Source organism: Acanthochromis polyacanthus, chromosome 5 (genome assembly GCF_021347895.1).
Source record: "Acanthochromis polyacanthus isolate Apoly-LR-REF ecotype Palm Island chromosome 5, KAUST_Apoly_ChrSc, whole genome shotgun sequence".
Taxonomy (NCBI): domain Eukaryota; kingdom Metazoa; phylum Chordata; class Actinopteri; family Pomacentridae; genus Acanthochromis; species Acanthochromis polyacanthus.
In genome coordinates, this window is record NC_067117.1 from 8,659,097 (window position 1) to 8,686,994 (window position 27,898).

General features: G+C 42.1%; 1 protein-coding gene across 3 annotated transcripts; it reads right to left on the reverse strand.

Annotated features, from left to right (window-relative positions):
- LOC110960221 (mitogen-activated protein kinase kinase kinase 12-like) lies at positions 1–27,885 on the reverse strand. 3 transcript variants are annotated; one of them, XM_022207578.2, is made up of 15 exons: positions 27,715–27,885; positions 21,292–21,362; positions 14,786–15,324; positions 12,258–12,441; positions 11,762–11,953; positions 10,836–10,994; positions 9,108–9,266; positions 8,803–8,911; positions 6,407–6,516; positions 5,961–6,077; positions 5,454–5,591; positions 3,960–4,671; positions 3,437–3,504; positions 2,767–3,067; positions 1–2,213 (listed from the first exon to the last, which is right to left on the reverse strand). In XM_022207578.2, the coding sequence occupies exons 3-15, from the start codon at positions 15,282–15,284 to the stop codon at positions 2,127–2,129; spliced, it is 2,835 nt and encodes a 944-aa protein (XP_022063270.2). In that variant the 5' UTR covers positions 15,285–15,324; positions 21,292–21,362; positions 27,715–27,885; the 3' UTR covers positions 1–2,126. The 3 variants fall into 3 exon arrangements, with proteins under 3 accessions (XP_022063270.2, XP_022063192.2, XP_022063113.2); XM_022207500.2 differs by lacking the exon at positions 21,292–21,362 and having other exon boundaries at positions 27,719–27,885; XM_022207421.2 differs by lacking the exons at positions 21,292–21,362; positions 27,715–27,885 and adding an exon at positions 17,088–17,562.
- Positions 27,886–27,898: the final 13 nt, after the last annotated feature.

Genomic DNA, 27,898 nt, shown 5'->3' on the forward strand with positions numbered 1-27,898 from the left:
TTGAGATTTTACAAGTTTGATTTTATTTTAAATTGTTTCTTAAATATATTTATTGTACAGTTACAATAATGCAGTATAAAAAGCAAACATTTCAGTCCATGTGGGTTTGTTTCAATCGGCTGCACGGGAAACACAAGTACCTCCATGACCCAGACACTAGAGGGCAGTAGTTTTGCTTTTTGGCAACATTTTGTCCTGCTGGAGGATTTCTAGCTTTAAATCTTGGGGGGCACAGTTAAAAAAAATGCTCTATAAATGTAAACTTTAAAACATATGACCTGATTTGAAAAGCAAAAAAAAGCTGCCATTTCTAGCTTATTGAGTGCGACCTGATCAGTCAAAGATGAACAGAACGGGATGCAATGTGCTGTTGAACAGTCAGACTGAAGCACATTCAGAAGGCTTCTCTATGGACATAAATGCATCAGCGTCAGGGTTTTATGTATTTTGTTATGATGCAGCCCTTGCACTTATGTGAAAAATGACCAACAGATGGTCCAGATTTCAGCTGGTGAGGACAAAGTTAAGGTGGACGTTGTGCGAGCAGATGAACAACAACGTGAGCCTGTAAAGCTTCACTATCTCGGTTTAGGTTAAAATGGAAAAATTCTGCAAATAATAATGACAAGGTCCTGATTTTATGAGCTGGAAAATCTTCCAAGTTGGGGTTCAACATTTTATTTTTACTCCTCTGACACTGAGTAAGCCAAAATGTCTTGACTGACTGCTCTGTGATTTCATTTGCTAAAACCAAACTAGAAACCACAATATAGACTCAAGGGCATTTGCATAAAGGGGACACGCACTTTTAGTTTGACTAAAATGACCTAAACTCAGCATATCAGGTTATGATTGGACTGAGTGAGATAGATGATAATGAATGGAAGCTTATGTAATTCATTCTGAGATCTATGTTGGTGTTTTGCGTCCCTGTCATACACATGCCTTCAGTCATTAAACTGCAGTCTTTCATTTGTTGCATTTCTTCCTCTATGGATGGATCTAACATTTCATTTTGACTTGCGTCACAAGCAATGACTGCTTTTTAAAAAAAATGATATATACACCCCCAAATGCCCAGAAAGGGATTTCCAAACTGGTATTGCATTTTAATACAGAAAACACTGCAATACTAAGTAAAAAATACAACAAAAAAAGCTTATCCGTCCCTTATGAACCGAGTTATGGAACCATGGCAGACATTTTTGTTCTTTGTTCACATTTTGCTGCTCTTTTTTTTAGTTTTATCCGTGTTTTGATGCTCATACATGAACGGCAGCTACAGTACATTCTACCACCATAAACTTCTTGAGGTTCAAATAGAATAGTGCCACCTAATTAGAAACATCAGCACCTTAAATTATACAATCTCACATTTTAAAAATTTGTTCATTTTACAACATCACATATTTACATTAATATTAAAACACAGGAGTAGAAAACGGAAACGGAATCCACGATGCAAATGTAAATAAAAAAATGTAAACATTGCTTTGAAAAATCAATTCATTGTAAAATAATAATAAATTAATCTGTGCATAACGTTTTGAGAGGAAATGTATTATGACACAACGATTATGAGAAAATCTGTACATTTCATAAATTGAGAGCGAGGAACAACATCAGTGGCTGCCCCAGACAGTTAAAACTTTAAAATGTTACAGAAGCCCTGAAGGAAGTTCATGTTTTCATATGACACGATGTGAAATGGCTTAACACATACTTTCATGACGGAGATAAAACTAAAAAATAACGTGGAAGGTGACGGGAGACATTACTGGACAGTCTGGTTATTGGCCTCTATGACTGAGGCCTCTTGCTGAGTTGTCCTTTGATGCGTTTTTGCAAAGCTGATCTTGCTATGGCGATAACACACAGGGGGCTGTTGTTCTGTCAGCTCAGCGAGTGCCACAATTCAGTTTCACATCCCTGTGACGCATTTATTTGAAAAGAGAACAGGATGTTTTTTTCCCCCTCTCAGGATATCAGATTTTTTTAAAATGCAGATCTTTTTCTGCCTGCCTCTCTGCAACGTCCCTGATCATGCCTCTGGGTTGTCTAAGGTCTGTTCGAGGTATTCAGAGGACAGATCTGTGGGTGTTTGAGTGGGTTGAGGTGTCAGCTTTTCACCAGCTGGTTGGAGGTTGGCAAGGCTCTGCACTGCATGAATGATCCAACTCTGCACTGTCACAGTCTGAGTCATCATACAGGCCCTGGTAGGGAGGAGAAGAAATACCTGAGTTAGAACAGATTCCCGAATAGTGGTGTGGTGTTTGCTTGCCATGTTGTGTATGTTTGTATCTAAAAGTAGTAAATATTTGTTTAGCAGCAGTAGCATGTCTGTACACGGTTTACACTGCCGCTCAAAAGTTTGGGATCACTTAGAAGTGTTCTTATTTTTGAAAAAAAAATAATTTTTTTTCAATGAAGGTAACATTACATTTATCAGAAATCCAGTCTAGACATTGTTAATGCGGTAAATCACTATTCTAGCTGAAAACAGTTGATTTTTAATGGAATGTCTACATAGGGGTACAGAGGAACATTTCCAGCAACCATCACTCCTGTGTTCTAATGCTACATTGTGTTAGCTAATGGTGTTGAAAGGCTAATTGATGATTAGAAAACCGTTGGGCAATTATGTTAGCGAGTTTTCATGAAAAACACGAAATTACCTGGGTGACCCCAGGCTTTTGGACGGTGGTGTATTTAAGCACCTGCTTTGTCTCTGTCTGTTCATCCACTCTTCTTTAATTTGCTGCCTACCTCATAATTACGGCCGTTAGAAACGAGCTGCGTTTTGACTTGTTGCAGAACAGCTTCCTTTTCAGACAACCCGTCAGAGCCCAGCTGGGTCGGGTCAGACGGGTCAGCAGGAATCTCCGAGCCCTGAGACAGCAGGTCGTCGCTCTTGTCGTCCAGACGTTCGTCGGTGTTTGTGCTGACCACGTCGGGTGTGCCGCTGTGGGAGTGGTCAGTAGTGTTTCCCTCTTCACCGTCCGAGACTGATAAGTTCTCTGAGCTGAAGGTCGACAGGGACTGGCATTTGGTGATGCTCACAGGCCGCCTGAGTGTGTGTAGAATAAGAGAGAGGGCATATATTAGAACAGGCATGGGCAAACTACGGCCCGTTGGGCTTTTCAATCCAACCTGCGAAATAATTTTGTCAATATTAGACTTGACGAAATTACAGTAAAGACGACATTCATTTGGCCTTCCCCTTGCAGTACCCGACGTTTCTGTTGATCCCACTAGATAGCGCGCCCCAGACACAAGTGACCTTTGTAGGTTTATTTTCTCTTCTACTTTGCAGCTGCATTGAGCCCTGCCATTCATGCTTATAAACATCATATGTGCATGCGAATACGGTAAAACCCTTGAATTTCACTGTAGGAGGTCTTAAATAAATATATTTGATGTATTTAATGATTCTTACCGTCTCCTTGGCAGCTCCACTTCACTGTCCACTTCTCCTTCCTCTTCCTCCGAAGACACTCCACGTCTCTGTGGAGAAAATCATAAGAAGTTATGTTTCAATGTGCAATAGTCAGACAGACACCTGCCAAGATTCCTGAGATTAAGAAGTCTGAAGTTTTGGATTGTCCTTTGAATATATTTACACTCAAAACATTGGGTATGGCATCTACAGTGAGTTTTATCAATAGAGTGATGATGTTCGTATTCATCAGGTTAAAGATCAAACGATTTTGACTTCTGGACTTTCTCAGTAATACAATGACATCATCATAAGCTAACATTTGTACTCATGTTTGTACTGATGCTGATTTGTGAATTGGTACCCACTTGTTACCAACTGCAGCAACAAATGAAATCAAAATGGTTTGATTTCCCCAAAGCATTTCCTTGCTAATTAATCTTTGCTCCCTTTCAGTGTATGAGTCAAAGTGATTTTGTGAAACTGGGTCACATGAGAACAGTGAGTGCTGTTGGAGTCTCACCTGACTGCGTGTGACTGCCGCCCTGTAGAGCAGTGCTGCAGGTGTGAGGCGTTGACTCCTGGGTGAGCGTGTGATCACCGTCCCGTCCTCCTTCTCCTCACCCTCGTGGGGCACACGAGGGTTCCCCAGTACAGACGTCCTCCCTGCGGCTGCTCCTCTGCCACACGGAGAGTCGGGACTGCTGGAGAACGGAATAGATGCTGCATCTTCGCTGGGCGTGTCGCTGCGTGGAGGCGTTTCTGCCAAGTCGTCAGCCCCTACACCCACGTCGGGCCCCTCCTCAGGCCCTCCAGTCCTTCTGCTTTCTCCTAGCCCAGCTGAGGCGCTCTGACTGCCCGCTCTGTCCAGTCCCTGCCTCAACTGCCCCATCCTCCGGCCTTCAGCCTCCAGGGTGGTCGAAATGAGGTCAGGGCTGGAGGAGGACATCTTCTTGAGCAGCAGGTCATGCTGCAGGCCCCTGAGGGCTGCACTGGGGTCTAGGTGGTGCTTGCTGCTGGAGACAGACGAGGTGGCGTTGACCATTGCTAAAGACGAGGACAGAGTGGCTTTAAGCTGAGCTAAGTCTCCACTGCTGCCCTTGCCAGCCTTCCTGTAGCGAGGTTTTCCTCGGCGTGAGCGGCCAGGGGAGGTAGAGCCTTTGTTGGGTATGGTGACCTGGGTCACGGATGAGTCCAGTTTTGGGAGGATTACCTCTGACTTTAGTAAGTCTGGCCTGGAAAGGTGAGAAACAGAATTAATTTAACAAAAAAACAAGGGGAAAGGTTAAGCTTGTTTAACATGTATTAATTGTTAGATAACTTGATAATTCATTGCTTGCATTCTTCTCCATTAAAACTACAGGATTAGACGAATGATATTCTGCTTTTATGAAATGCTCTGTAGTACTTTCCAGCTTAAAGAAGAGTGCAACAGTGTCTCAGTGCTGTGTTTTTGACATGCGTTTTAAGATAAGCATGCACACTGGCGGAAACATTAATTTAGTATATGTCCAAACAGGTCATTTTCTCTCTGTGTTTACACATATTTAATACATATGCTGAAATGTACAGTCAAAACAGCTAAAATACAATGGTGGTGATTATTTAGTGAGTGTATGTAAATGTGTGCGAAAACCATACTAATAAACTGCACTGATGACATATGCATGTAAGAGAAGACCATATGGGTCAGTTAGATCTTGGGACTCATGAAACAGTCAGTATGTGAAGTTTGAAGCAAAGCATAAGAAAGGATTGTTTGAGTCCTCCATGCATTGTTGTACTTGATAGGTCAATGTCAACACTAAGTTCACAAGATAAACCCAAAAGAAAGATTGTACAAGGTCTGAACGGAAACAAAAGCCTGCTAAGATCACACACAATGTGGCAATACAGCTCATTACAAGAGGAGGGTTTAGGGAGACCTATGTTGGGCAGATAGCATCATATTCAGTTGATCAAACCATCCTTATATAAATGCTGCAAATGCAAATAACTTCCTCCCTCGCTGTCTCACCTCTTGCTGTGTGAGGGAAGTTTCTGAGGTACGTTGCGTTTCTTCATGAGTTTCTCCATCGAGTTGGAGGAGGCTGACTGTCTGGAGCTGTGGTGCTTGAAGCAGCCCGGGTACTTCTTGTCCAGCGAATGCTCCCTCCTGACGTTAAAAAACAGAGCCAATCCTCGTTTAATGGCTGTCAATTGATTCTCAGCATGGCATAAGAGAGCACTTTGGTACATGCAATGGCCCTGTGTGACTAGATGTAGGCCATTTACTTCGCATTTCAGATGAACTTTTCCATGCTCTTTCATTACAGTTACACTACTTAAACAGTGCTGATGGATAAAAAGCTATTAGCGCACAAAATTCCAAACGCTGAAACCTTACTTTGCTGATTTTACAGTTGAGCACAACATGGTGCCCTGGATCTCCTATGGCACTATAGTGTGTTTTAAACTATATCTTCTGTTTCTAATTTGATCATCTGCTACTTTAAAACAGAATAACAGAACACAGTTTTCATACTTGAGCAGCTCTTTCTCTTTGATCTCCAGCTGTAGCATGATGGCATTGAGTTCCATGTAGAGATTATTGGCTCTCTCCAGTTTCCTCTCATAGTGCTCCCGGATGTCCAAAGCATGTCTGAGCGGAGGGGAAGGATGTAAATATGCAGACACGTATATTCATTTACTACAACTACTATCATGATTCTGATTGTAAAACAGATTCAGCTATACCTGGAAACTAATATTTAACTTCCACAATTGTAGATAGATAACAATTCAACATCGCTGCAGTAAGGACCACTACTAAAAAGACCTTCCTGCTTCCTGCAGTCACGCCGTATAGCGACTTGTCCTATGACGACACTTCTTACCGATTTTTCTTTGTGAGCACTACCAATTTTCACTGAATTCGGTCTAGTATAATTTGTGGGTCTTCAGTGTTAGTCTGTTTTCTGCCAGTCTAACCTGAGTTCTTCTCTGCGTCGTTTGATCAGTTCCTCATCCAGCCTGTGAAGACACGTCCCCTCAGACTTGATCTTCTCAAAATGGTGCCTCACCTCATCTCTCCACTCCGCCTGGCAGGACGCATAAAACCCATCCGTCAGAACAACTTGTGCACATTTCACAATTTTATAGATGAAAATGTCTTTGTGGAGAAAAGGATTCAGTTAGTTTTAAACTTCTTTTCATTTAATATTACAATACCACTGCTCTTGACAAAACTGTTATTACCATTCATTTGCAGTTTTTGAAAAAGTAAACATAAAAAGCACATTTTAGAAAATGAGTTACAGAAAACATATGCATGTGCATCACTTACAAATACCAAAAGCTGACTGTAAAACCAGTATGATCACCAAAGTGAAATCACCCAGGAAATCACCAGCCGGTTCCAAAAGACAATGTCAAACAAAACAAACAAAAAAATTCTAATCAGATCACTTGGAGGTATTGGCTCCATTTTTGTAGCTATCTGAGGAAATACAGCAGGAAACCAAACAGAAACCTGCTTCACCATATATTTAGAATTTAATACTTTAGCAGGTTTTTTCCAATTGCTGTCACCTTTTCTTTGCACTTGCATTTATCAGATTTGTACACTTGGAAAATGCAGACATTCCTGTATTTACCACAGGGAAAATTAAGTGCGGTTCAAGTTCATTTGCGTAAAATTAGAATCAAATTATATATCAGCACTGAGAGTTCATCACTCCTTAATCATTTAAAAAGAAGCTCTTTATTTGCAGAGTGACTAAAGTTCCTTTCTATCATTGAAACAAAACCCATTAGGATGTCAGAAGATAATCAATACACATGGAGAAAAACTAAACATGAACTGACATGACATGAACACGGATAAATAAATAAAAACGCAGCGTGGGCAATTTCTTGCACACAGTGGAGCATGGCAGCTGTTATCTGATACCTGTCATATCAAAGGACAAAGGAAGTCAGATTTATGAGTGTGTGCATGCTCATGCATGTGTATGTGACTCTCGGCTGTGTATATATCTATCTGGGCACGAGAGACGCTCTTCTTATTAAGCTAATGGACTCTGTGCACACTCTTCCATGTCTCCAGTCCCCTCTTTCTCCTCTCTTTGGTCTCTGCTCCCTACCATTAAAGCAATCAATACACTCCAGCAGCAAATACTTCTTTCTAACGTCACAAGAAAAATCCATTATGAGGCAGAGGGGAGAGAAGGTGGGGTGGGTTTCAAGGGGGGAAGGGGGACAGGATGAAATAAAGGATCAAGGATAAGTGGAGAGAGTGAAAGAGGTTTTGCATCATGAGACAGAACTGATGGGGGGGAAGCAGTAGAGGTGGTGCAAAAATGGAATAAAATCGTATTTATTTTGTGTGTTTGTGTGCACAAGTGTGTTTCATGATTATATATGCTTGAGCTGTAAATGGATTCGTGGTCCTGCATGGCTGAGCAGAAACATATCTTCCAGACAATTACTACTTTTCTAAATCTCCTGACCTTCATGTGCTTGGCTGCTTGTGGAGGTCTGACACATTCGTCATGTACTTCCATCCCCCACCCAGCCACAGGTAGACGCACAGCCTCCTTTATCACAATGTGATGGAGGTTCTTTTCCTTTGACCACAAATCAGCACTCACATGTGTCAAGGAACAAAGACCGAGGCACCAACGGTGATGTGGTGTGACTGAAAGGACAGGTATTATTAGTGAGCTCCCCAGAGGCCTGGACCTCGGTGACGGTGCACACCCTGCTCTGCTTGTAGTTACTGCAGCAGACTGGAAACAAATGGAAGTGGCCTGACTATTAGTGATGCTGGCTGCTGCCGATAGGTTTTCTGCTGAGAGACATACAGAGCTTATGCATCCTTCATCCAGTGGGGATTTATTTGTTTATCTGATGAGAGAGACAGTCGAGTTGAGAAATGAAAGCTCTCAATTGCCTTATGTTACCATTACACATGAACAGTGTCTAAGCTGTGATTTGAGTGCTATTTTGACTTCACTCTCATTTTTTGGGTTGTTCCTCTGTAACGTCTAAACTGGTGCTGATAACATCAAATTTTCAAAAAGGAATTAAATTAAATTCTAAGTAAGAGTCAATCCCAAGGCTGGTTTCACATTTTTTTGAAATATATCTTAAAACAATACTAACAGGCCCACATGATGCCCACATTAAGGAGGTTATTGGTTCTTCCTGTTCAAGACATGTCTTCTTTAAACAATTCACCACCTGAACAGTCCTTTTTGTGTTTAGGTGCAGCTAAAATGAAGCTTCAGATTAGTTGAGTATCTTCTTTTTCGTCGTCCTGTTATATTTCCTCCAACCTGAGGTGGAACACACACTTGATCTGTTAAAAAACAATGGAAGCTCACCTGAGACTGGAAGTAAGTTTCCTGTGGGGTAGATAATATATCTGCAGACGCAATGTCCAAATGCAGGAGGATCTGTCGAAATGAAGGTCTGTTTCTGGGCTTGCAGTTCCTGTGAAGAGTTTACATAAATGTTATCATTAACTCCCGTTTGTTTCTGATCTCTCTTCCCTCCTCTGGATAACTTTTACTCTCTCCCCATTCTTAAAGCATCTAACTTGACCATATTCTTTAACAGATTCATGTTATTTTCTTCTCTCCATCTTCCTCCACCTCCTTTCCTCCACTCTCCCCTCCCGCCTGCTCACCAGCATAGCCTCAGGAGCAGTTTGAAGCTGTCTGGACAGCTATCAGGTACAGGCAGCTGCAGACTGTTGTTGCCGACTCCCCAGATGATAGCGGAGGAGTCCACATCCTTATAGGGCACCTCTCCTGTCAACATCTCCCACAGCACAACGCCGAAGGACCTGTGGAGAGAAGTGGCGCATTTTCTTTCAGACACATTGACAAAGATGCGAGGTGGCCATGTGAAAGGCAGCATGTGTGAAATGCCATGCTTTTAACTTTCTACAAAAAAATCTGCCTTTTTGAAATTTGAAATTGCTGCAGGTGTTACATCTGATGGGAACTTTTTAAAAAAAGACCGTTAATGCAAAATGTTATGATGCTAATATGGAGAGTCTTTGGTAGCTTAAACTTAGCGCCATCAAGTTTTGAAAATCTGTTTTATAGGAAACTACCAATAATTGTCCGGTAAAAGGAAGAAAAACATAAACTTGTCGGTGCATTTGCTTTTACTAGTATTACTGACATTTGGTCGCTTTATTTGCCACCTGATCAATAAATCAAAGCTTTAGAAAAGACAGTAGGTTGTGAAAAGGCATTCTGGTTTTATTCCACCACAGGTTAGTGTTTCATTAAGGGTCTTTACATTTTCTCTGTATAACAGCAAGACACCGGGCTCCTGGGGAAGGTAACTAAGAAAAGCCTGTTGCTGTTGACTCCTTGTGTTGCCATGGTGAACATGTACAGTATCCAAGGTGCCAATAGCATCCTATGCAACACGGAAGGCATATGTCATGTTGAGTTTACATGTGTATTTTTAGAGTGCCTCTGTCCTTGTGTTTTGTAATATTCACATACACAAAAAAATGCCGCAACTTGGCTTAGAGTTTCTTTCTAAAGACAAGCCAATTTATAGTTAATGTGGTCTTTCATTACAGTATATCATTTAGTAACACAATTAGGGCTTTGTAAAAGAATTGCAGAAGAAAGTTTCACTAGAAAACAGCAAATTAAAATCAACTAAAATTACAAAATGTCCAAATTATACTCATCCCACAGAAACGTGTGTTTTAGGTTTAGGGTCACTACAAAAGAAACCAACGGGAGCTGTGCCAGCTGTTACCATATGTCAGTAAGAAACAAAACTGAATCTATACAAAACAACAGTATTTACCACAGTGTTTCCTTCTCTGATGCTCATTTTTGTGGTATAGACTTCTATCAAGTGATTTACATAAATTTAAACAAAGCAGTACAGTACACACCCATGCTTTGCTTTCTTTCTGCATCAAAAGCTTTTTAATCCTATTTTCGCTTCTCTGCTAATGCACCGCTGGCTCTGGGCCAAACCGTCCGTAGGCTTGGAAGGTTATTCCAGCCTCTCCAGAGCACTGCAGCATCTGGCAAATCAATTATTAAATTAGCCAGTGTTCCTTTCAGGACGGAGAGGAAGACTGATGGAGGGATGCAGCATAGGAGAGAGGCGCAGAATGTAGTAGGGGTGATCGGGGCTTAACATAGGGCAACCCATCAGATATGGCAGAGACCCTATAGAATTTCATGTAATGAGATATTGTACATAATACTGAATAGATTTTCTGGGAACACGATCCTTTGCTCTGTACTGTAGTAGACTGCGACTAATGAGATTCTATGTTGATTCAGTGACAGATAAAACAGATCATAAGGGAAAATATTCAAAAGTTCACAAGTGCAAGAGGACAGTATAAAAAAAAGGTTATGACACCTACCAAATATCCACCTTCTCTGAGACGGGTTCGTTGCGTATGACCTCGGGAGCCATCCAGGCCACAGTCCCAGCAAAGGACATCTTAGTGCTCTTGTCACTGAGCTCCTTGGATGTGCCGAAATCAGAAATCTTCACTGCGTCATCGTAGGTGATCAGCATGCTGGAATGAAATGTTAGATTAGTCAGGTTTGTATTTATCTGCTGTGAATTCCAAAGTCTAAAACTACTAAATTAAAGACACATTCTGTGGTTCTGGAGATAGACTGTTGATATTTAGCTACTTAGTATATTTAGACAGTCAGAATGTGCCAGATTCTTGCTCCCACTGCAGCCTTCCCCTCCATCTCCCCTCCCTCTTGTTTTCTCATGTTGTGTGAACAACGTGCACGATCTTGAACGTGCACAGGAAATGTTGTGCAGAATCAATCCGAAACATTTTGCTCGTTTCCCATTGACAGAGCCAGGACTGTTGAGTGCATACACACAGAATGGAATTATATTGGATTAAAATAGCTATGGACGGCTTATTGGGATAATCAGTAATATGACACATTATCACTTCACGATTTGTTAAAACCTGACTAGTGGCGTATCCTGTGAAAGTCATAAAGTAGCCCATTAAATGTAGCTTCAAAATCTGGCAGCTCACTGTATGTTTCTATAGCAGTGGTTCCAAAACACGATGGCATAACAAGTAACACTGATACCGTTTTTACTAAGTGCTGAGATTTATGTGTGAATAACATTTAAATGATGTGAAATTTATCTCTTTAACATGTTCATATCTCAGCTGCCAACAGAGGCGTTTCTCCTGGCTCTGAACCACCTATGTTGAATCTATATGCTGACCTTTCTGCTCTGACATTTACATTGGAATCACAGAGCTGTAATCAAGCGGTGAATCTTAACCAATTCTGCAAAACTCACTTGGGTGACTTGAGGTCTCTGTGGATGATCTTGTGGAGGTGAAGATAGTTCATGCCTCCAGCGATACCCATGGCCCAGTCCATGAGGAGGGATGGAGAGATCTTCCGGCCTGCTCTCAGCACTTCGTACAGCTGTCCCTGGGCGCAGTACTCCATGATGATGCAGTAGCATGGAGCCTGGGTACAGATACCTCTGAGAGAAGATGAGGAATATGTTAAGTGTTGTTACAATGCCTTTTTGCAGTTTTGCTTTTGTCATAATATCATTTGAAGGTCGTACATGAGCTTGGAAAAAGTTACAACCATCTGGGTTTACACATCTTAATCCAAGCCTATTAGAAAATAAATGCAAACTTGTTCCACTCAAGGATCTTAGTTCCTGTAAAGCTGCTTCAGAGAACATATGAGGCTTTCAATGGGAATTATTCACACTCCAATATCAGAAACACCTTCAGCATTCTCATGATCCAACAAGCAAAGCGATCATTTCTGCTCACTTGAAGGTGATGATGTTGGGATGTTGGAGCTTCCGCAGGTGCTTGATATCCGTCTCTTTGATGTTCCGCACTTTCTTCACAGCCACCTCCTGTCCGTGCAGTTTCCCGAGGAAGACGGCACCCTGAGCTCCGCTGCCCACCCACTGCAGGTCCGATATCTCCTCGAATGGGACCTCCCACGCCTCTGTAGGGAGAAATGGATGGAGCTTGGTGAGTTTATCCGTGTAGTAACATCTCAATTATGGATCCAGAACAGAGGAATAATTGCACTAAAATTTACTGACTACTGGTCAGTTTCATCAACTTGAAGGATGAAATTCTGCTGCTAAATTATGTTTGAAACAAAACACAAACTGCTGGCTACTAGACCTCACATGTGCAACAGAATAGGCCCCTTATGCCCATTCTACAATAAGTCTATTTTATTTTGCCGTTTGTCTGAACTAGCAGGGTGGTTCTACGGAAAGCAAATCAGTCAATTTAGCAATTTGATTGAGACTTAAATATCTCAACAACTACCTAATGAGTTGTTATTAGATTTGGACAGATATTAATGGTCCCCACGAGATGAATACAAAAGACTTTGGTGATCTCCTGGTGTTTTTTTATGACCACAAACCAGTAAAACAAATGACATTTCCATTAGCCTGAGCATCTTTTTGGATATCACTGTTGTTAGGAAGCTTACTAGGATAATAATTTGCTCAAAGCACTGCTATTCCAGAATCTAAATACAGCTAAAGACTGTATTAAAAGCTAACACTAAACATAAAACACAACAAAATACCAACACGCTTACATGTAAAACTAAAATGAGTTGCTGGGAAAGATCCAGCATCTCCAGTGGCAGCATCTTACTGCAACTAAAGGTTAAATCTGTGGCCGTCAAATCTTCTGAAAGCCTCAACATGGAACCCTTGTTGATATCTTGTTTTGCAGTTGAACCTCACCTTAACCTAAGACTGGGGTGTGTAGGCAGACAGACAGGGAGCTCTAATCTCCTGTGGGTAATTCTCCCTCAGCCTCCTAAATCCTGCTTAGTGCCATTGTGGGGCTGACGCAAAACAGGGGTCCAACGCTCAGGAAGGGGGTTGGAAGGGAGTGGATTTGAGAGCCTAATGTGGATGCCGTAGTGGTGGTTACTGTGTGCGTGTAACAAGAAGAGATGGGAGGGGGATTCCCCACGGGTCAGCAGGGGTCCATGTGGCTGAAGACAGACTGTTAATACAGAGAAAATATACAGCCTACCCTGCTGCTGTTCCTAACCTGAGCAGAGAGGATTCAGACACATTTGTCATCTTAATAAGGATGACATGAATGATTAATGCTCTCCAGTGATTGATTGAGGGCTCTGTCTCTAATGAGGCCCTCAAATTTTCCACAATAAAGACACATACAGGCCGCATCTGATACATCTCGCCTGCTTTGTTTGGCAAAAAAATTGAGGAAATTTAGCACATCACTAGACATCCCACAAGCCTTCAGAATCAATGAAGGACCAGCAATTTTTTTCTGCTTTCTATTGAGGTACATTGTTCCTTCCAGTCAAAGCTTAAGAATAGGGCATTGTTGAGGCGCTCTTTCGCAAGAGCCCTATTTATTTCACTTTTTATAATATCCGTTTTGCTCTCATCAGTGTGCGTGACGCCCTGTGATGGTGCACAGAGGAAGGGGAGCAGCGAGGTGCAGATGGGCTGGGAGTGATAACAGCACAGGATGAAAAGGAGAGGAAGGGAGACAATGAGAGATGGGAGGAGGAGGAGGAGGAGGAGTGGAGGGGAGACGTAGAAGTCAAACGGGTGATAAAATATCAGAAGGCAGTAAAGACAAGGAGAGGTAAAAAAAAACAACAGCCTGATTTGTGATGCCGTATTTATTTTATCAAGTTTTCATTTGGCATCTATCTGACTTCATGTGTTCTTGTCAGTGCAAGATATTAAGTGTTTCTATATGCGGATGTGTGTATTCATCCTTTGGGTGCACACTCACATATGTGTGCGAGTGTGTCAGGTTTTGCGTTAATAGAGATGAGAGGCGCAGGGTCAGAGCGCGGCCATGCATAATTCATGAAGCAGATTTGGCAGAGGGGTCTCAGGGGAGCCCTGCGCTTTTGTAGTGGCTGCAGACATAAACAACACAGCGTCACAGGGAGCTAGTTTCACTGGGGGGTGGTAGTGGGAGGTAGGCACAAGCAGGCGCATGCATATGGGGGGGGGGGGATATCAGGGAACATAAGCCCTCTGTAGCTTTAATAGAGTCTCCTTTTCTGGCTGCTGCTCGTTCATGTCAAGGAAAGTGTTTGTTTACAACGTGGCCTTTGTAGGAGTCATTTTTCTCCCGAATGTTTAATGTAATTAAACTGGGGGATAAGATCATTTCATTAGCATATCAAAGCTTCTCGCTGGAATTAAATGGCAGCCAGTGGTTACTTTTATTGGACAAATAAAAGCAACCATTGATTGCAGTGTCTATATGGATGCGTTTGTGTGTGCACTTGATACAGAAATGAATCTGGCTGATGGACTTACCGTCCAGGTCGTGCTTGTGCTCTGTGGAATAAGCTTTGCCAATCATAGTCCAGACAGGCCGCAGACACCCAAACAACCCCTCGAGAAAGCCTCCTCCTCCTCCTCCTCCTGTGGACTGGCACTGTAACCTGGCGTTGTCCGCCTGGCTCCTGACCACGCTGCCGTCCGCCTCCTGCCCCTCTCCTTCCGTCCGTCCTGGATTCCCATCGTGCTCGTGGAGCTTCAGGACGCTGTTGGCAAAGTGCTCTTGTTGCTCCTCGCTGGGCGTCTGGTTGTGTCCGGCGGTCTGTCCTTCTCCTCCTCCACCCCCGGGCTCCACAGCACCTCCAGTGTCTATGGAGAGGACGTTGCGAAGGACGCACTGGGTTGGGGTCAGGTCCATTTCCGGGGTGCAGGGTGTTTCGGCATCGAGACGGCGAAAGGACGGGGGATCGGAGAGGGGAGTGTTGAAGCCGGAGAGAGAGGGTGAAGGGGCACGAGGTTCATGGATGAGCGCCATGAGGGCCTGTGGTCATCAGAAAGAACGGAGAACTGGGACCCTGGATGAAACCAAAGAGATGGAAATAAAGTTACTGAATAACCTAATAATGCACTTCTAAGTGTGTGTTATCAATATTTAGGCCCATTATCAATAAAACCTATATGTAGTGATCATAAGTGGCTGTTTTGTACCTGTAAATGCCCATGACTGACCCAAGCAGCTCTAAATGCAGTCAAACAAGGCACATCCCCCTTAAACGGTGATCAGCATGACAGAAATGCACATTTTCTACCTATTTAGGATATAGTTTCAATGCATACTGGATTCCAATCACAATGATTCCGGTCCTAAATGTAATTCCTCATCAGCCTTCAAGATAATCATCACTGCACAAGATTTCACACAATCAAGAACATGTCATTTTTCACAACACAGAAGCAATGTATTGTTTATCTGACAGACACAGGTGAAAGTTCGTTATCATTCTTCTTGTACCAGGTGGTTAGCACACTGACAGTACCTGATGATGTATGTGTCAAGATATCAAAAATAAGAATGTGAAACATGAGTCAGGACGAGTGGATAAGGGACAAAAGACTATAAATCTGAGAAAGCCTCACGTCAGCACTGGCTTCAGTTAAGTGCAGCAAATAAAATGAGACTCCCTCTCTTAGGCTAAATTTACAACCTCAGGTGCCAAAACATCAGATTACCTAAATTAAGTCATTTCCTTTACATGTTTCAGAATGGAACATACATGGTTTTGCATTGCTTTTGGTTGAGAACGTTCATGATTAACTGAGCCACATCTGGTTATTTACATCCTACGTTTCACTGGTATATTAAAATGAATGAGATTACACGACGGCTGCAGAATAAAGACAGAATTCTGCAGGCGTCTTCAAAGCTTTACATTTCTCCAAGGACAGCAGCGTGTGCACGCTCAGCGGAGAATGAAAATGCATTATTTCTTGTCAGAGCCTTTTGAAGTGATCTGCTCTTTCTCCTCCGGCTCTGACAAGAAACACTAAGAGGTGACAGGTTTTTATCTGCTCAGTAAACCGATACAAATCTAACTCCTTCGCAGTACAAGCAGCATCATATTGAGACAAAACATACTTGTGTTCTGTTGGAGGAAATGCCAAAGTTGGCATTTCAAGATCATTTAGTCGCAGTGAGGTGCACATATCTGTCAGTTTGAAGGTCAATTTGAGTGAAATGAGTCTAATTACATCTACATTTATCAACCATCCTCATGTGCCTGGCACCTGATGTATGTATGAGGTATCAGCCCACTACTGCATATATACTCTAGCTGCATAAAACCATCTATAGATTAACCATACAGATGGTCCTGAACAAGACCCTGAAGATTTCATTAACCGAGATACAACCATGACGTCTGGAGAAAAAAAATCCTCATTATAATTTTCTGCAGAGAGAAACCCAACCACTGAGACACATCTGGTGTACACATCATTCACATCCGACTGATCCCGTCTCCTAATAGTCCTGCTCGCCTTCCCCGCTTTATTTATTTGGAGGTATCAGCTGCGGGAGCTGCAGGAGCAGGCTATGCTCGGTTACAGGCCAGTGCGTCGTGGATGTATCTGGAGGCGCATCACCGCCTCTCCCTGCACCTCCTGCAGTTCAGAGGATCCGGTGCATCAGTGGAGCATCACTGACAACACTGGAGTTACAATCAAACACCACGCTGGCAGTTTACATTAGATCAAATAAACGACAGGCTGCGTAATTCTGTGCCAAAACCAGCTCCTCCTGTGCGCTTTCCACCACCACTGTCAATCTAACCATTCCTACCTCAGTGCTGACAGCTGGAGTCCATCGCTGTTAATTGCAAACGCGTATTCCACTTTGGTTTAAGGTGTATTCTAACAGCAAGCGGCTAATAATTCTTCCTCTCCAGCATCCACAATCTCCCTCCTCCTTCTCCTCCTCCTCCTCCTTCTTCTCTGCATCCAGTGATCGGTGGTTCTGTGGAAGTGCGCGTCTCTCCTGCGTTAATTCCGCTAAACAGTAAACACATCTACGGCTCCGCTCCCTCGATTCGCTTGTTTTCCTGCTCCTCCTTTTCCATTCCCCCTCTGAGGACGCGATCTGCGCACACTCAGGAATTTATACGACCATCTCTCACCTACAGTAAACACGAGCGACGAGGAGAGAGGAGAGAGGAGAGGGGAGAGAGACGGATGGGAGGGAGGCGCTGTGGATGTCCTCCTATCAGACGAGATGTGTGCCGTGACGCGTGGAGACCGGTGAGACACGGGACAACCGCAGGTACACGGGGCCTCTGAGTGAGTTAGGACCGGGAGGAGGAGGAGGAGGTTCAGCCGGTATGTGAGGTGATCAAAATGATGTCATTCCCAAAGCATGCAGCATTTGAGTGGACAGCACCGTGTAAATCCCTTCAAACCCTATTAACGCCCTCTGTACTGCAGTAATTGGTGCATAATCTGCGAGCTCTGTCTGCCACCGAGGGGACATGAAGGAAGGACGGCAGGATTTTTTTATTATTATCCTCATCTCCAATCTCTACTGACCCATTTCTCTGAGACGGAGAGTGGGACAGCACATCCAGGACCTAAATGGGACTTTCCCCAGGCGTGATTTGTTTCCCTCTGCGACTTTAATTAACCTGAATGAAATCAAATATTGCACTAATTTAAACAAATGTCATTTTATAACACAAACCTCGCTTTACATTTGAGGATCCCAATACATGCAAACCCCCATCTTCAAAGCCTCCTGTTTAAATAAAGTTATTCTTCAAGGTCTTTCCAAGGCCTGGCATCCCACAGTGAATTCATTCATGATGATTTTAATTATGATATTTTGCATAAAACTTGTAAAATGAGTCAAGTAACACAGATCCAGAGTGCAATGCATGAATATTAAGTAAAACTAGCCTATAAAATGTCCAAAAATAAATATTCTCACTGATTAGATATCATATATGTAACATCCCACTTTTGCATCCTTAAATACATTTTATTTTAACATTCACCGCAGTTTTTGAATAGTTCAGGGGCTTGGCAAGTCATTTCACAAGAACATGCCATTAAATAACCACAGAAAGTCTGCGTACAATAGAAAAGTTCACATTGCTCACACATTCAAGTCAAGGAAATCCTGCATGAGGAGAAGATGAGCTCTGCAGCGCAACACGGAGTTCATGAAATCAACCTTAACAGTGGAGAATCTTCAGCTAGAGTCAAACCATTTGGCTTGGCACAGAGTAACACAACTTTGTGAAACAGCTGTCGGATCCGATGTCTGAGCTTTGTATTTACTAAGTGGTTGTGGCTACATGACCCTTTTTGAGTGCTAAATCCAAATCCTGGACGTCATCTCCCAGATTAAACCCGTGTTGGGCTTAAACCCATAACGATGACCTCATCGTGCTGCTTGTAGACAGCGGGGGGAAACCCTACCTACTGTACAGACAGACTGTGAAGCCTGCACAAACACACACACACACACACACACACACACACACACACACACACACACACACACACACACACACACACACACACACACCACACACACACACACACACACACACACACACACACACACACACACACACACACAAGCAGTGCAAACCAAACCCCCCGGCCCCAACACTTTCTCCTGTTTGCCGTGCTTCATTAAATCATGATGAAATAAGATTGCGGCATTCGGCTGAGACAGATACCTCCAGTGAAGTTCGAGTTGGGAAAAACTGGATGGTTCTGTTGTCATTTATTCATCTTTTGAGTCACTCTCTGCCTTCTGCGTCTACATAACAAGTAGCTAAAGAAAAATGTGAAATCTTTCTTTTTCCCCAAGTGCAGCTCAGGTTTGTAATAAAGACGGAGACTGAAACCAGGTATGTTCTCTCTCTCTTTTCTTTTAAATAATTCTGCTTTTTAACTAACAAACGGACCTGCGAGCAACAGCAAAATATACTGGACCTATTTCTGTGCAAATCTATCATATTTTTAAAAAACATAACAGCAGGACATTATCAGGCTGAGGTATAATTGACGTCTAAATATTTAATTGCCATATTTGACAGTGGCTTAGATGCTTATATTTTAATTTCCCTATTTAATGGAATATTATCTTAACATCTTAAGACCCTAAATGAATATTCAAAACACCATGCCTAAGAAATGTGGTTTATGAATGTTTCATGTAAAGTTCTAAAATCACATGAAAAAGAAATAGTGAGATTTAAAACAAAAAAAATCAGTTTCTTTAATCATTCTTGCTATTTTATGCTGTTCCTATCTACAATTCTTTCCTTTTTCTGTCTTAAGGCAGTCTGAATGGAGAAGTGCATGCTCTTTTCTATTCCTATGTTCTTCTTAAAACTTTTCTCATGATTTATTTATTGTAGCTTGTAGTAGCAGGACGGCTCCTCTTCAGGGATGTTCAGGCCTTTAAGGATGGGTACAGCTGCCTGTGATGTCCACCAACACAGATTCTGCCTCTGTTGTGGTTACTCCATCAGAAGTAACCACAGAATGAACGCTGCAGGGCATCCTTCCTTATCAGACAAAAAACCCTCCAATCTACAAGGTGGCAGCTCCTCAGAATATATATATTCAGAGGGATTCCCATTTACTTTTAAAATGCTGCACCGTAGATTTTGCATGAGCTATTTGCCTTTTCTCGTGTCACATTACATATCCAGTTAGGATTCTTTTACTTTAAGAGAGAATTATGAAAATCAGGCTACTAAACTGACTGACTGTTCAACAAAAAACATTGTGGCATCCATCCAAAGAGCTGATGTAAAATGCTGCATTGTTTGGCAATATGCATCATGATCCGTGGGAGGGAATTAACAGAAGCCTGCAGTGGAGAATGTCGAGAGGAATGTCATGCGTGTGCGTGTTCGTACACATGCCTCTGACTCTAAGTGTACAGTATGGTGCATGAGACCCGGTGCCAAGTGGACACAGATTGTCCCAGTCCGCTCAGGGGGAAGGTGGTAGAGTAGAGGTGTGTTGGTGTGTGTGTGGTTGGATGTAGACGAGAGAATGAGGGGGAGGGAAGCTTCTGGCTCTATGGAGAGCCTATTTATGGCTCCTCATCGAGAGCCCCTCATGTTACTCATTGTCACTTTCGCTCACACGTAGCTGAATAGGTGGCCAATCATCCAATCCACTCAACTCTATTCCTAAAGGGAACGTGAACAAAAAAAGCAAAGATAATTGGCACTCTGCTTCATCGTAATGTTGACTGAAAACCAACAACAGAATAGCAGATATTCTTTGAGACGTCTGATGAAGGAGGAAGTGTGTGTCTGCGTTTGTGTGCATATGTGTCAATACACACTATGGAGCCATCTTTTTCCGTCTGTCGAGGGAAGCTGATATTGACCAATACTGGCATCAATCAGGGTGCCACTGCTGTGTGTTTCATCCATATCGTCCGCTGATGGGATTCATTAAATTGGCGCCAACCCGTATCGGAGGGCGGGTGAGGGAGGGTGAGGGAGGGTGTTGTGGGTGGGGGATTCTCCATTTCAACACGATGATCTCACCTCCTGTCTGCAGCTCAGGAAGGAGACTTTTCATTCATAAAGTTCACCCATTCACCCGTGCGCGCGCTCAGACGCGTGCACGCAAACACACATGCACACAACCAACATGTCTCCCAGCGGGATGCTGAGGAGACAGTTGTGCCAATGAGGCAATATTCAGGTGAGATCACTGCCGGATGCCAAGGCTACTCTCCACATTTCAAAACTCTATCAAGGATGAGTGTTGGATTTCTGCTCTCATTTGACCTTGCCTGTGTTATATAGTACCTCATTCTCAGAAGGTAAACAAAGAAGTCATAGAAACCTGATTAATGATACAATTACATATCCAGTAGACATGAAACAACACTATTTTGGACAAATGATTAATCTTTATACTTCAACACTCTACTTTTGGCTTTGTTTTTGGTCTCTATGAACTCATGAGGGAAAATCTAGCTTGTCTATGTTTACCAGCTGGTTACTTACTGTGTTTGTCTGCTCTCTGGCTCCATGCATCTAGTGCTCAGTGAGGTTTAGAGCCTTTTCCCCCAAAACAGCTACCTGGTGAATGATATTGAGAGAGTAACAGAACTTTTAACATGCAGCCATAAAACCAAAACAAGGACCTGAAACTCACTAAAAAGCTATCTAGAATTGGGAGGAGCTGAAAATTTAGATGACAATTCCCTTTAGGTTCATTACTATGAGTGATGCCTTTCACATTGTTCTTAAATAGCTGCTTTATATGTTGAATAAGTAAGGAAAAACTGGACGTCCCAGTGGCTCAGCTGGCTGAATTGGCCACCTGTAAACAGGGGCAACGCAGTGGTCATGGGTTTGAATCCAGCCCATGGCCCTTTGCTGCAGGTCCTCCCCCAATTCTTCTCCCCATTTTCCCTGTCTCTCTCCCCTGTCCTATACAGACCTGCCAACCTGTACGCATTTTGCGTAGCAGGTACACAATTTGACATCAAAATATGCTGGTACGCTCCGCCTCATTAAACTACTCAAAAAGCTGCAGACATCTGTGAGTGCTGTTAGAAATGTGGACGTGCAATACTCATGCCTGACAACACGATGCTGCAGTGTAGTGGTGCAATTTCAACCAATCATCATAGAGTAGCGGAGAATAACGAGTCTGCCGAACCCTTGTTGGCCCGCTCTCTGCTGTCCTTTGCCTCCCTCCGCCTCTCTCCCCGTTCCCCGTGCCCCCACCCGCAGCAGCTGGCGGTTAAAACGGTAAAATGGTGTGTGTCTCTGTGTGTGTGTGTGTGTGTGTGCACGCGTGAGTGTAGGTGTGTGTCTTTTGGCAAATATGTACTGTTAATAACGTTACTTTCACGTTGAAAATACGATGTCATATCGGGGAAATAAGCACTGAGAGTTTTTTTTCCTATTGACATGAGCGCGAGCTGTGTGTGTGTGTGTGTGTGTGTGTGTGTGTGTGTGTGTGTGTGTGTGTGTGTGTGTGTGTGTGCGTGCGTGCGTGCGTGCGTGCGTGCGTGTGAGCTTGCGTGTTTGCGTGCGTGTTTGCGCGTGCGTGTGTGAGATTAAGTGGTACTCAAAATATTTCGCCAAGGTTGGCAGGTCTGCCTATATAATAAAGCCTAAAAGGCCAAAAAAATCCCCCCCCAAAAATTAGAATACTTTCAGAGTCATGTATCTGGTTCATTGATTAATTACAGTCTTTTGGTTCTGTTCTTAATCTCCTGTGTGAAATATCTGACTTCAGTGGGTAAATCCTTTTTGTCTGTCTGCTGTTTGCTACTGGTCAGGTAGTGCACAGAGTAGAGTTGCACAATTTATTGTTTCAGCATTGACATCGCAACACGTGCAACACTCGAATGAACTGAAACGTATAATGTTACAACTGTTTTTGCTCACACAGTTCTCATTTTTCATGACTAATCTAGAAGAGAAGCCTGCCTGATAGAACTAAACCTTCTCAGATTTCAGGGTTCGTGGACACACCGTGTTGTGAAAGAGAAGATTTGGAAATATTTTGGCTACAGAAAGGATGACGCAGACCTAAAACAGGTCCTCAGTCGGCAGTGTCTTGCAAATTGTTGCCGCTATACAAGACAACACAACTCATTTGTTTGTGAATCAGCCCCACAAAGCTCTCAATGATGAGTGCAAGGTCAGATATAAATGTCATCGCAAGCAAAATGAACTATTTTGGATGCGTTTCCCAATGTTACACCATCTGAGAAAGGTTCAGATTTTTAAAGAAAAGTCATTCCAATCATTGAATGTAGAATTTTTTCAAAAGAGGTCCGTTTTTTTTTTGTTATTTTTTTACTTTTTTGCTTTTTTGGTAGTTTTTGCAGAAAAACTAAACATCTCAATGTTCTTTTACATATTAGTATCTTAATAATATAACTGTAAACTGAAGGAATAATATGGTTTTTTATAAACTCCATGGGCCAGTCTCTTGTCCATAGTTACAATTAATGTCCCAGACAACTGAGGAAACATATTGACTCATTCTGTCATGTTCTTAAATATGCTAATCCAGCATTTAGATCAAGCATCGCTTTGATCTTTGAGGGAGATTATGGTTGCATCTGATTTTCCTTTGAAACCTCCGAGAAGTGAGGAGGCAGCCAGGCAGCCTGCTGCTCAGAGCCTCTGGCAGCGGCCCAGTCACGAGAGGGTTAATAACAATAAAGGGGAGGTTGGAGAAGCCTTCCTGAAAGTCACATGGTCTGTGTCGGGAAGAGGAGGGGGGCAGAAGATTGGAGGGAGGGTGCTGGAGACGAAAGGAGGGGGGAGGAGACTGGAGCATGTTGCCGTAGAAACAGAATCCTCAGTTGGCCGGTGTGAAGTCAGAGGCGTAATATTAGGCAGTGACTGCAGTTCGATGCTGCTGGTGGTGCGAGGTGGGTGGATGAGGAGGGGAGGGGGAGTGGGGGTGACTCACTCTGGTGGAGGACACACTCTGCATTCTAATGGATCGACACACATGTGGACGCACTCGCACACACACACACACACTGTACTCACACATACACACCTCCATCGGTTTCACCGCGCTCAATCCTGAGTCTCTTCTCATCTTAGAATCTCCCACTTCTCTCCACTAACTCTGTGTAGCACGGATCAGCACTATCCCGCACCACTCTACTTTGGAGCATATAATTAATTCATTATGTCAATGGAAAATCCATTAGCCGACGTTTTGGTGGCTTCACTCGCACGTGTTGATAAAGGGCATCTATTAGAGGGAACCAACTGCTTAGACAGACTAGTAAACTATAGCCATGTAATTGGTGACGGTATAATTGCATAGCACACGTAGCAATTAAAGCGATAATATGTGTAAACCATGCTCAAGATTATCATTGGATTAACTACACTTCCCAAATACCCCTGAGTGTAGCTGCTCACCAGCTGTTACAGGGGAAGTGTTCGTAATTATGTTGATGATTTTTAATGCTGCTTTTTTTTTTGGATGTCTTCTCTTTTTGGCTGCAGGGGAATCAGTTTGTATCTCATTACATGCATTGTGAGGAAGTAGTTCATGTTAATGAACCGTTTCTCTCAGGGTGCAGGACAATAAGCAGCAATACTAAACAGATATTTTCTGAAATGTACAATTCTGAATCCTGACAAGTGAAGTTGTTGAGTACCTACATCGGTGCTCGGATTGACAAGATGTGAGAAGTGTTATCGCAAAAACAAGTCATTGACACAGCCAACATAACTTGGCTGGGCAAAATGTATGACTGTAATTATGTTTATGGGCTCACCTATTCAAGCAATTAATCTAATATGAGTATTTTATTCATAGTCTCTTACTAAATGTAAATGAAGCAAAAGAGATTGGAATAATGTGGCTTCAATAGAGAGACAATTTTATGAGCATGAATTATTAATATTTTAAAGGTTATTAAGATGCAAAGTTTTTCATGTCTGTCATTTATTTTTACATTAAGGGAAATAACATGGAAAAAAATCTAATTTCTGTCTAATTAATATCTAGTTGTGACAAATTCATCTACTGCTTAAGCTCAAGTAATGTTTTAAACATAATTCTAAAACATGATTAACTACAAGTACTGTATATATGCTTTCTACCAAAACAACAACACCCCATTTCTGTTCTTCTGTTCAGTAACTGACAACAGCAGCCAGGACAACATATTTTCTGCCGCTCACCTCAGCCACTGCAGTGTTGTAGCTCACGGGGACGTGACGTACACTTGCCCCATAGCAAGTAATTGACTTTTGATTGAACGGTGCTTTGCTCTTCCTTTTAAGGAAAGCCAGGGCAGATTCATTTCCCATCATTGCCGCGTGTAAAGCTGGAAGCAGCAGGGAAAATCACAGGCACTGTGACGTTTTCTCGGTCACCACCCACAACTGTATCTGCTGGTGTGGGGTGAGCCAATGGGGAACAGGCTGGTGGTCTACTACGGTCCTGGCTGGTCAGCAATGTAGGGGGCTGGCTGATGAACGCTACTTTAAGGCCTGTTTTTTACAGCCTGCTTGTGACCATGACTCATTTAATTTTTGGGAAGACGTAATGCTGTACCCCCTTCAGCAAAAAAACAAAAACTGGATATCCCCTGACTCTTTTTGTTTTGAGCTTTTCTCTTGCATTTTCAGCCAATTTAGGCCCGTGGTTCCTTGGTGGTTTATGATTGTTGTGACTCCCCTAAAAATGAAAAGAAACCTATCTTTAAATATCGACTTGTGGCTCCTCATTTGAGTTCATGGCCTAAGTAAGGAGTAGTTCAACTAGTAAGTGATTTTTACCTTCTCAGAAGAGGCAATAAATAATAATTTCATGAGGGAATAAGCAAACAACAACAACTCCCTACATGTTGTGTAACATAACAGTGAAGTACTTGCCAATTAAATATTTAAAGTATTCATCAACATTTAAATGTATCTATTAATAGTCAGATAAGCCACATATTGCCTTAGTGGCCTTCTTCTTCTTGATGATTATTCTTTTCCTGAAGTAGTCTATGGTTACTTTATTTCAACTGATACCATAATTTAGCTTGAAAGGCATCCTATTTTTTTTTACTCCATATTATACAATCATCACTATGAGCCAAAAGTATGCATTTCAAACATTTTGTTTCGCTTTTTAATCAATGTAACAATTTTTTGACCCCTCACATTTATCTGTGACATTAGGCTGCTACTTGTTCAGAAACGTCCTGTCCAAGTGGATGATCCTACATTTGCATAATATATCCAGTGTAATAACAGGTAATGTAGCTGTATCATTTCCCAAATTTGTATTCTGGAGGAACAGCACCAATTATACAGAGTTATGCTAATTACCTACTTGACCGAATCACATATTAGATGTATGAAGAGTCATTAATTCAGCAGAAGTAAAGAGGCCAATTATATTCTGCTACAAAACTATGATGGACATAATCTCACACTGAGATGTGAGGATGTAAATGAATGGATGAAAAAGGCTACTGCTGACTCTCAAACAAGTAACCAACATACAAGATGCATTCATTTTACAGAAGCCACTTTGGCCAGTTAGATTTAGTGCAGTGAGCTGTCCATGGTGCTGATCAGTGGACAGTTCAAATCGCACCAAATGTGTTGACTCATTTAAGCTGTATACATTAATAGAAATGATAGGGTAAAGCAGGGGAAGACACCCCCTTTAAGAACAATGTTTATCATTTTTTTAAAAGTCTTGATTTTTTTTTTAAAATTTCGATATTATAATGTTCACAAAAAGTATGCTCAAGTGAACAAATTTGGAGTAAAAATCACACCAGGCTATAGTTTTGTTATTGTAAAACTAAATGTGAAATCCTGAAAAGAGGCATCTTCCCCCACCATAGAAGATGCCCCTTACTGGGAGAAGAAGCCCCTGGGGGTACCCTTACCTTGTAAATCAATTTAGACAATACAAATGTGTTACTTCTCCATAAAACTAATGGACAATCATCCACATGACTCATGTCACCAGTAAAAAAGTTTATCTATGTATATTCTTTTACAAAAAAACGCCACAGAAACCAGTCAAATTGTTACATATTGATATTTAAAGATTAGTAAGGTCACTATCATCCAAGAAAAGACTTGAAATTAAAAAAACGGACTGTATTTAATGATCAGGGGGAGATATGATAGCCCAGTTTACTCTACAATGCTAAAAATCATGGGAATTTAGAAAAGCAGTTCAAATTATTACAGTTTTTAAACCTACTGTCTCCTTTTCTTCACCTAAATGAGCCAATTATAAAAACATTTGTAATAAATTATTTTACCTTGATGTGCTCTTTCATGATTTGAACAGTGATTCTGTCATTGTTACATTTTTCAACAGGTTTTCTTGGAAATGTGTACCTTATATGGCTCAATACAAGCCTAAGAAACGATTAAAGGTTCTTTCAGCAGAGCCCTGTGGACTCAAGACACTTACAAATTAAAATCTTTTTCTTTCTTTTTTAAAACTGCATATAATAAAATAAGAAGTGGATGGACCATAGCTGTCATCTTCTGAAGTCTTTTGCAAGAGAAACCCTACACTCAGTCCTCTCTGGAAAATGGACTCCCCCCACTCCAAATCAATGCTTATCGATTTCATTAGGCTAAAATAAAGACTTGTCAACGTGCCTGCTGAACTGGTGACAAGCAGCTCAGTTAAATGTCTGACACGCAGCGCCACCTGGTGGTCCAAAACTAACACCTACATCCCAGCGAATAGCATCCGACGAGATGACATGATAAAATGCTGAAGCTTCAGTGACTCGCCATTGTCACGAAATAAAGACAGAAATTACATCTCCACAAGAAAACAAAGCCACAACCCGTTCTAATGTTAAATGTGCACAAATATCAGTCAGTGGAAGTGAGATTACAGCATCCGAAGATGAATCAGGCGCTGCAGGAATCTAGAGCATAATTCACATAGAAAACCTACCTTTTACAAGCTCGTTGTTGTCAAATCACTGGATGTTTCGCGTCCGCTGGTGTGTCGGTTTGAAAATAAAGGGAGATCAGTTGTTTTATCCACACAGGAAAGCCCTGACACCATGCTACCTCCATTCAGCCTGGCTACTACAGGGGTCCCATCTGGCTAATTAGCTTGTCAATAAACCTT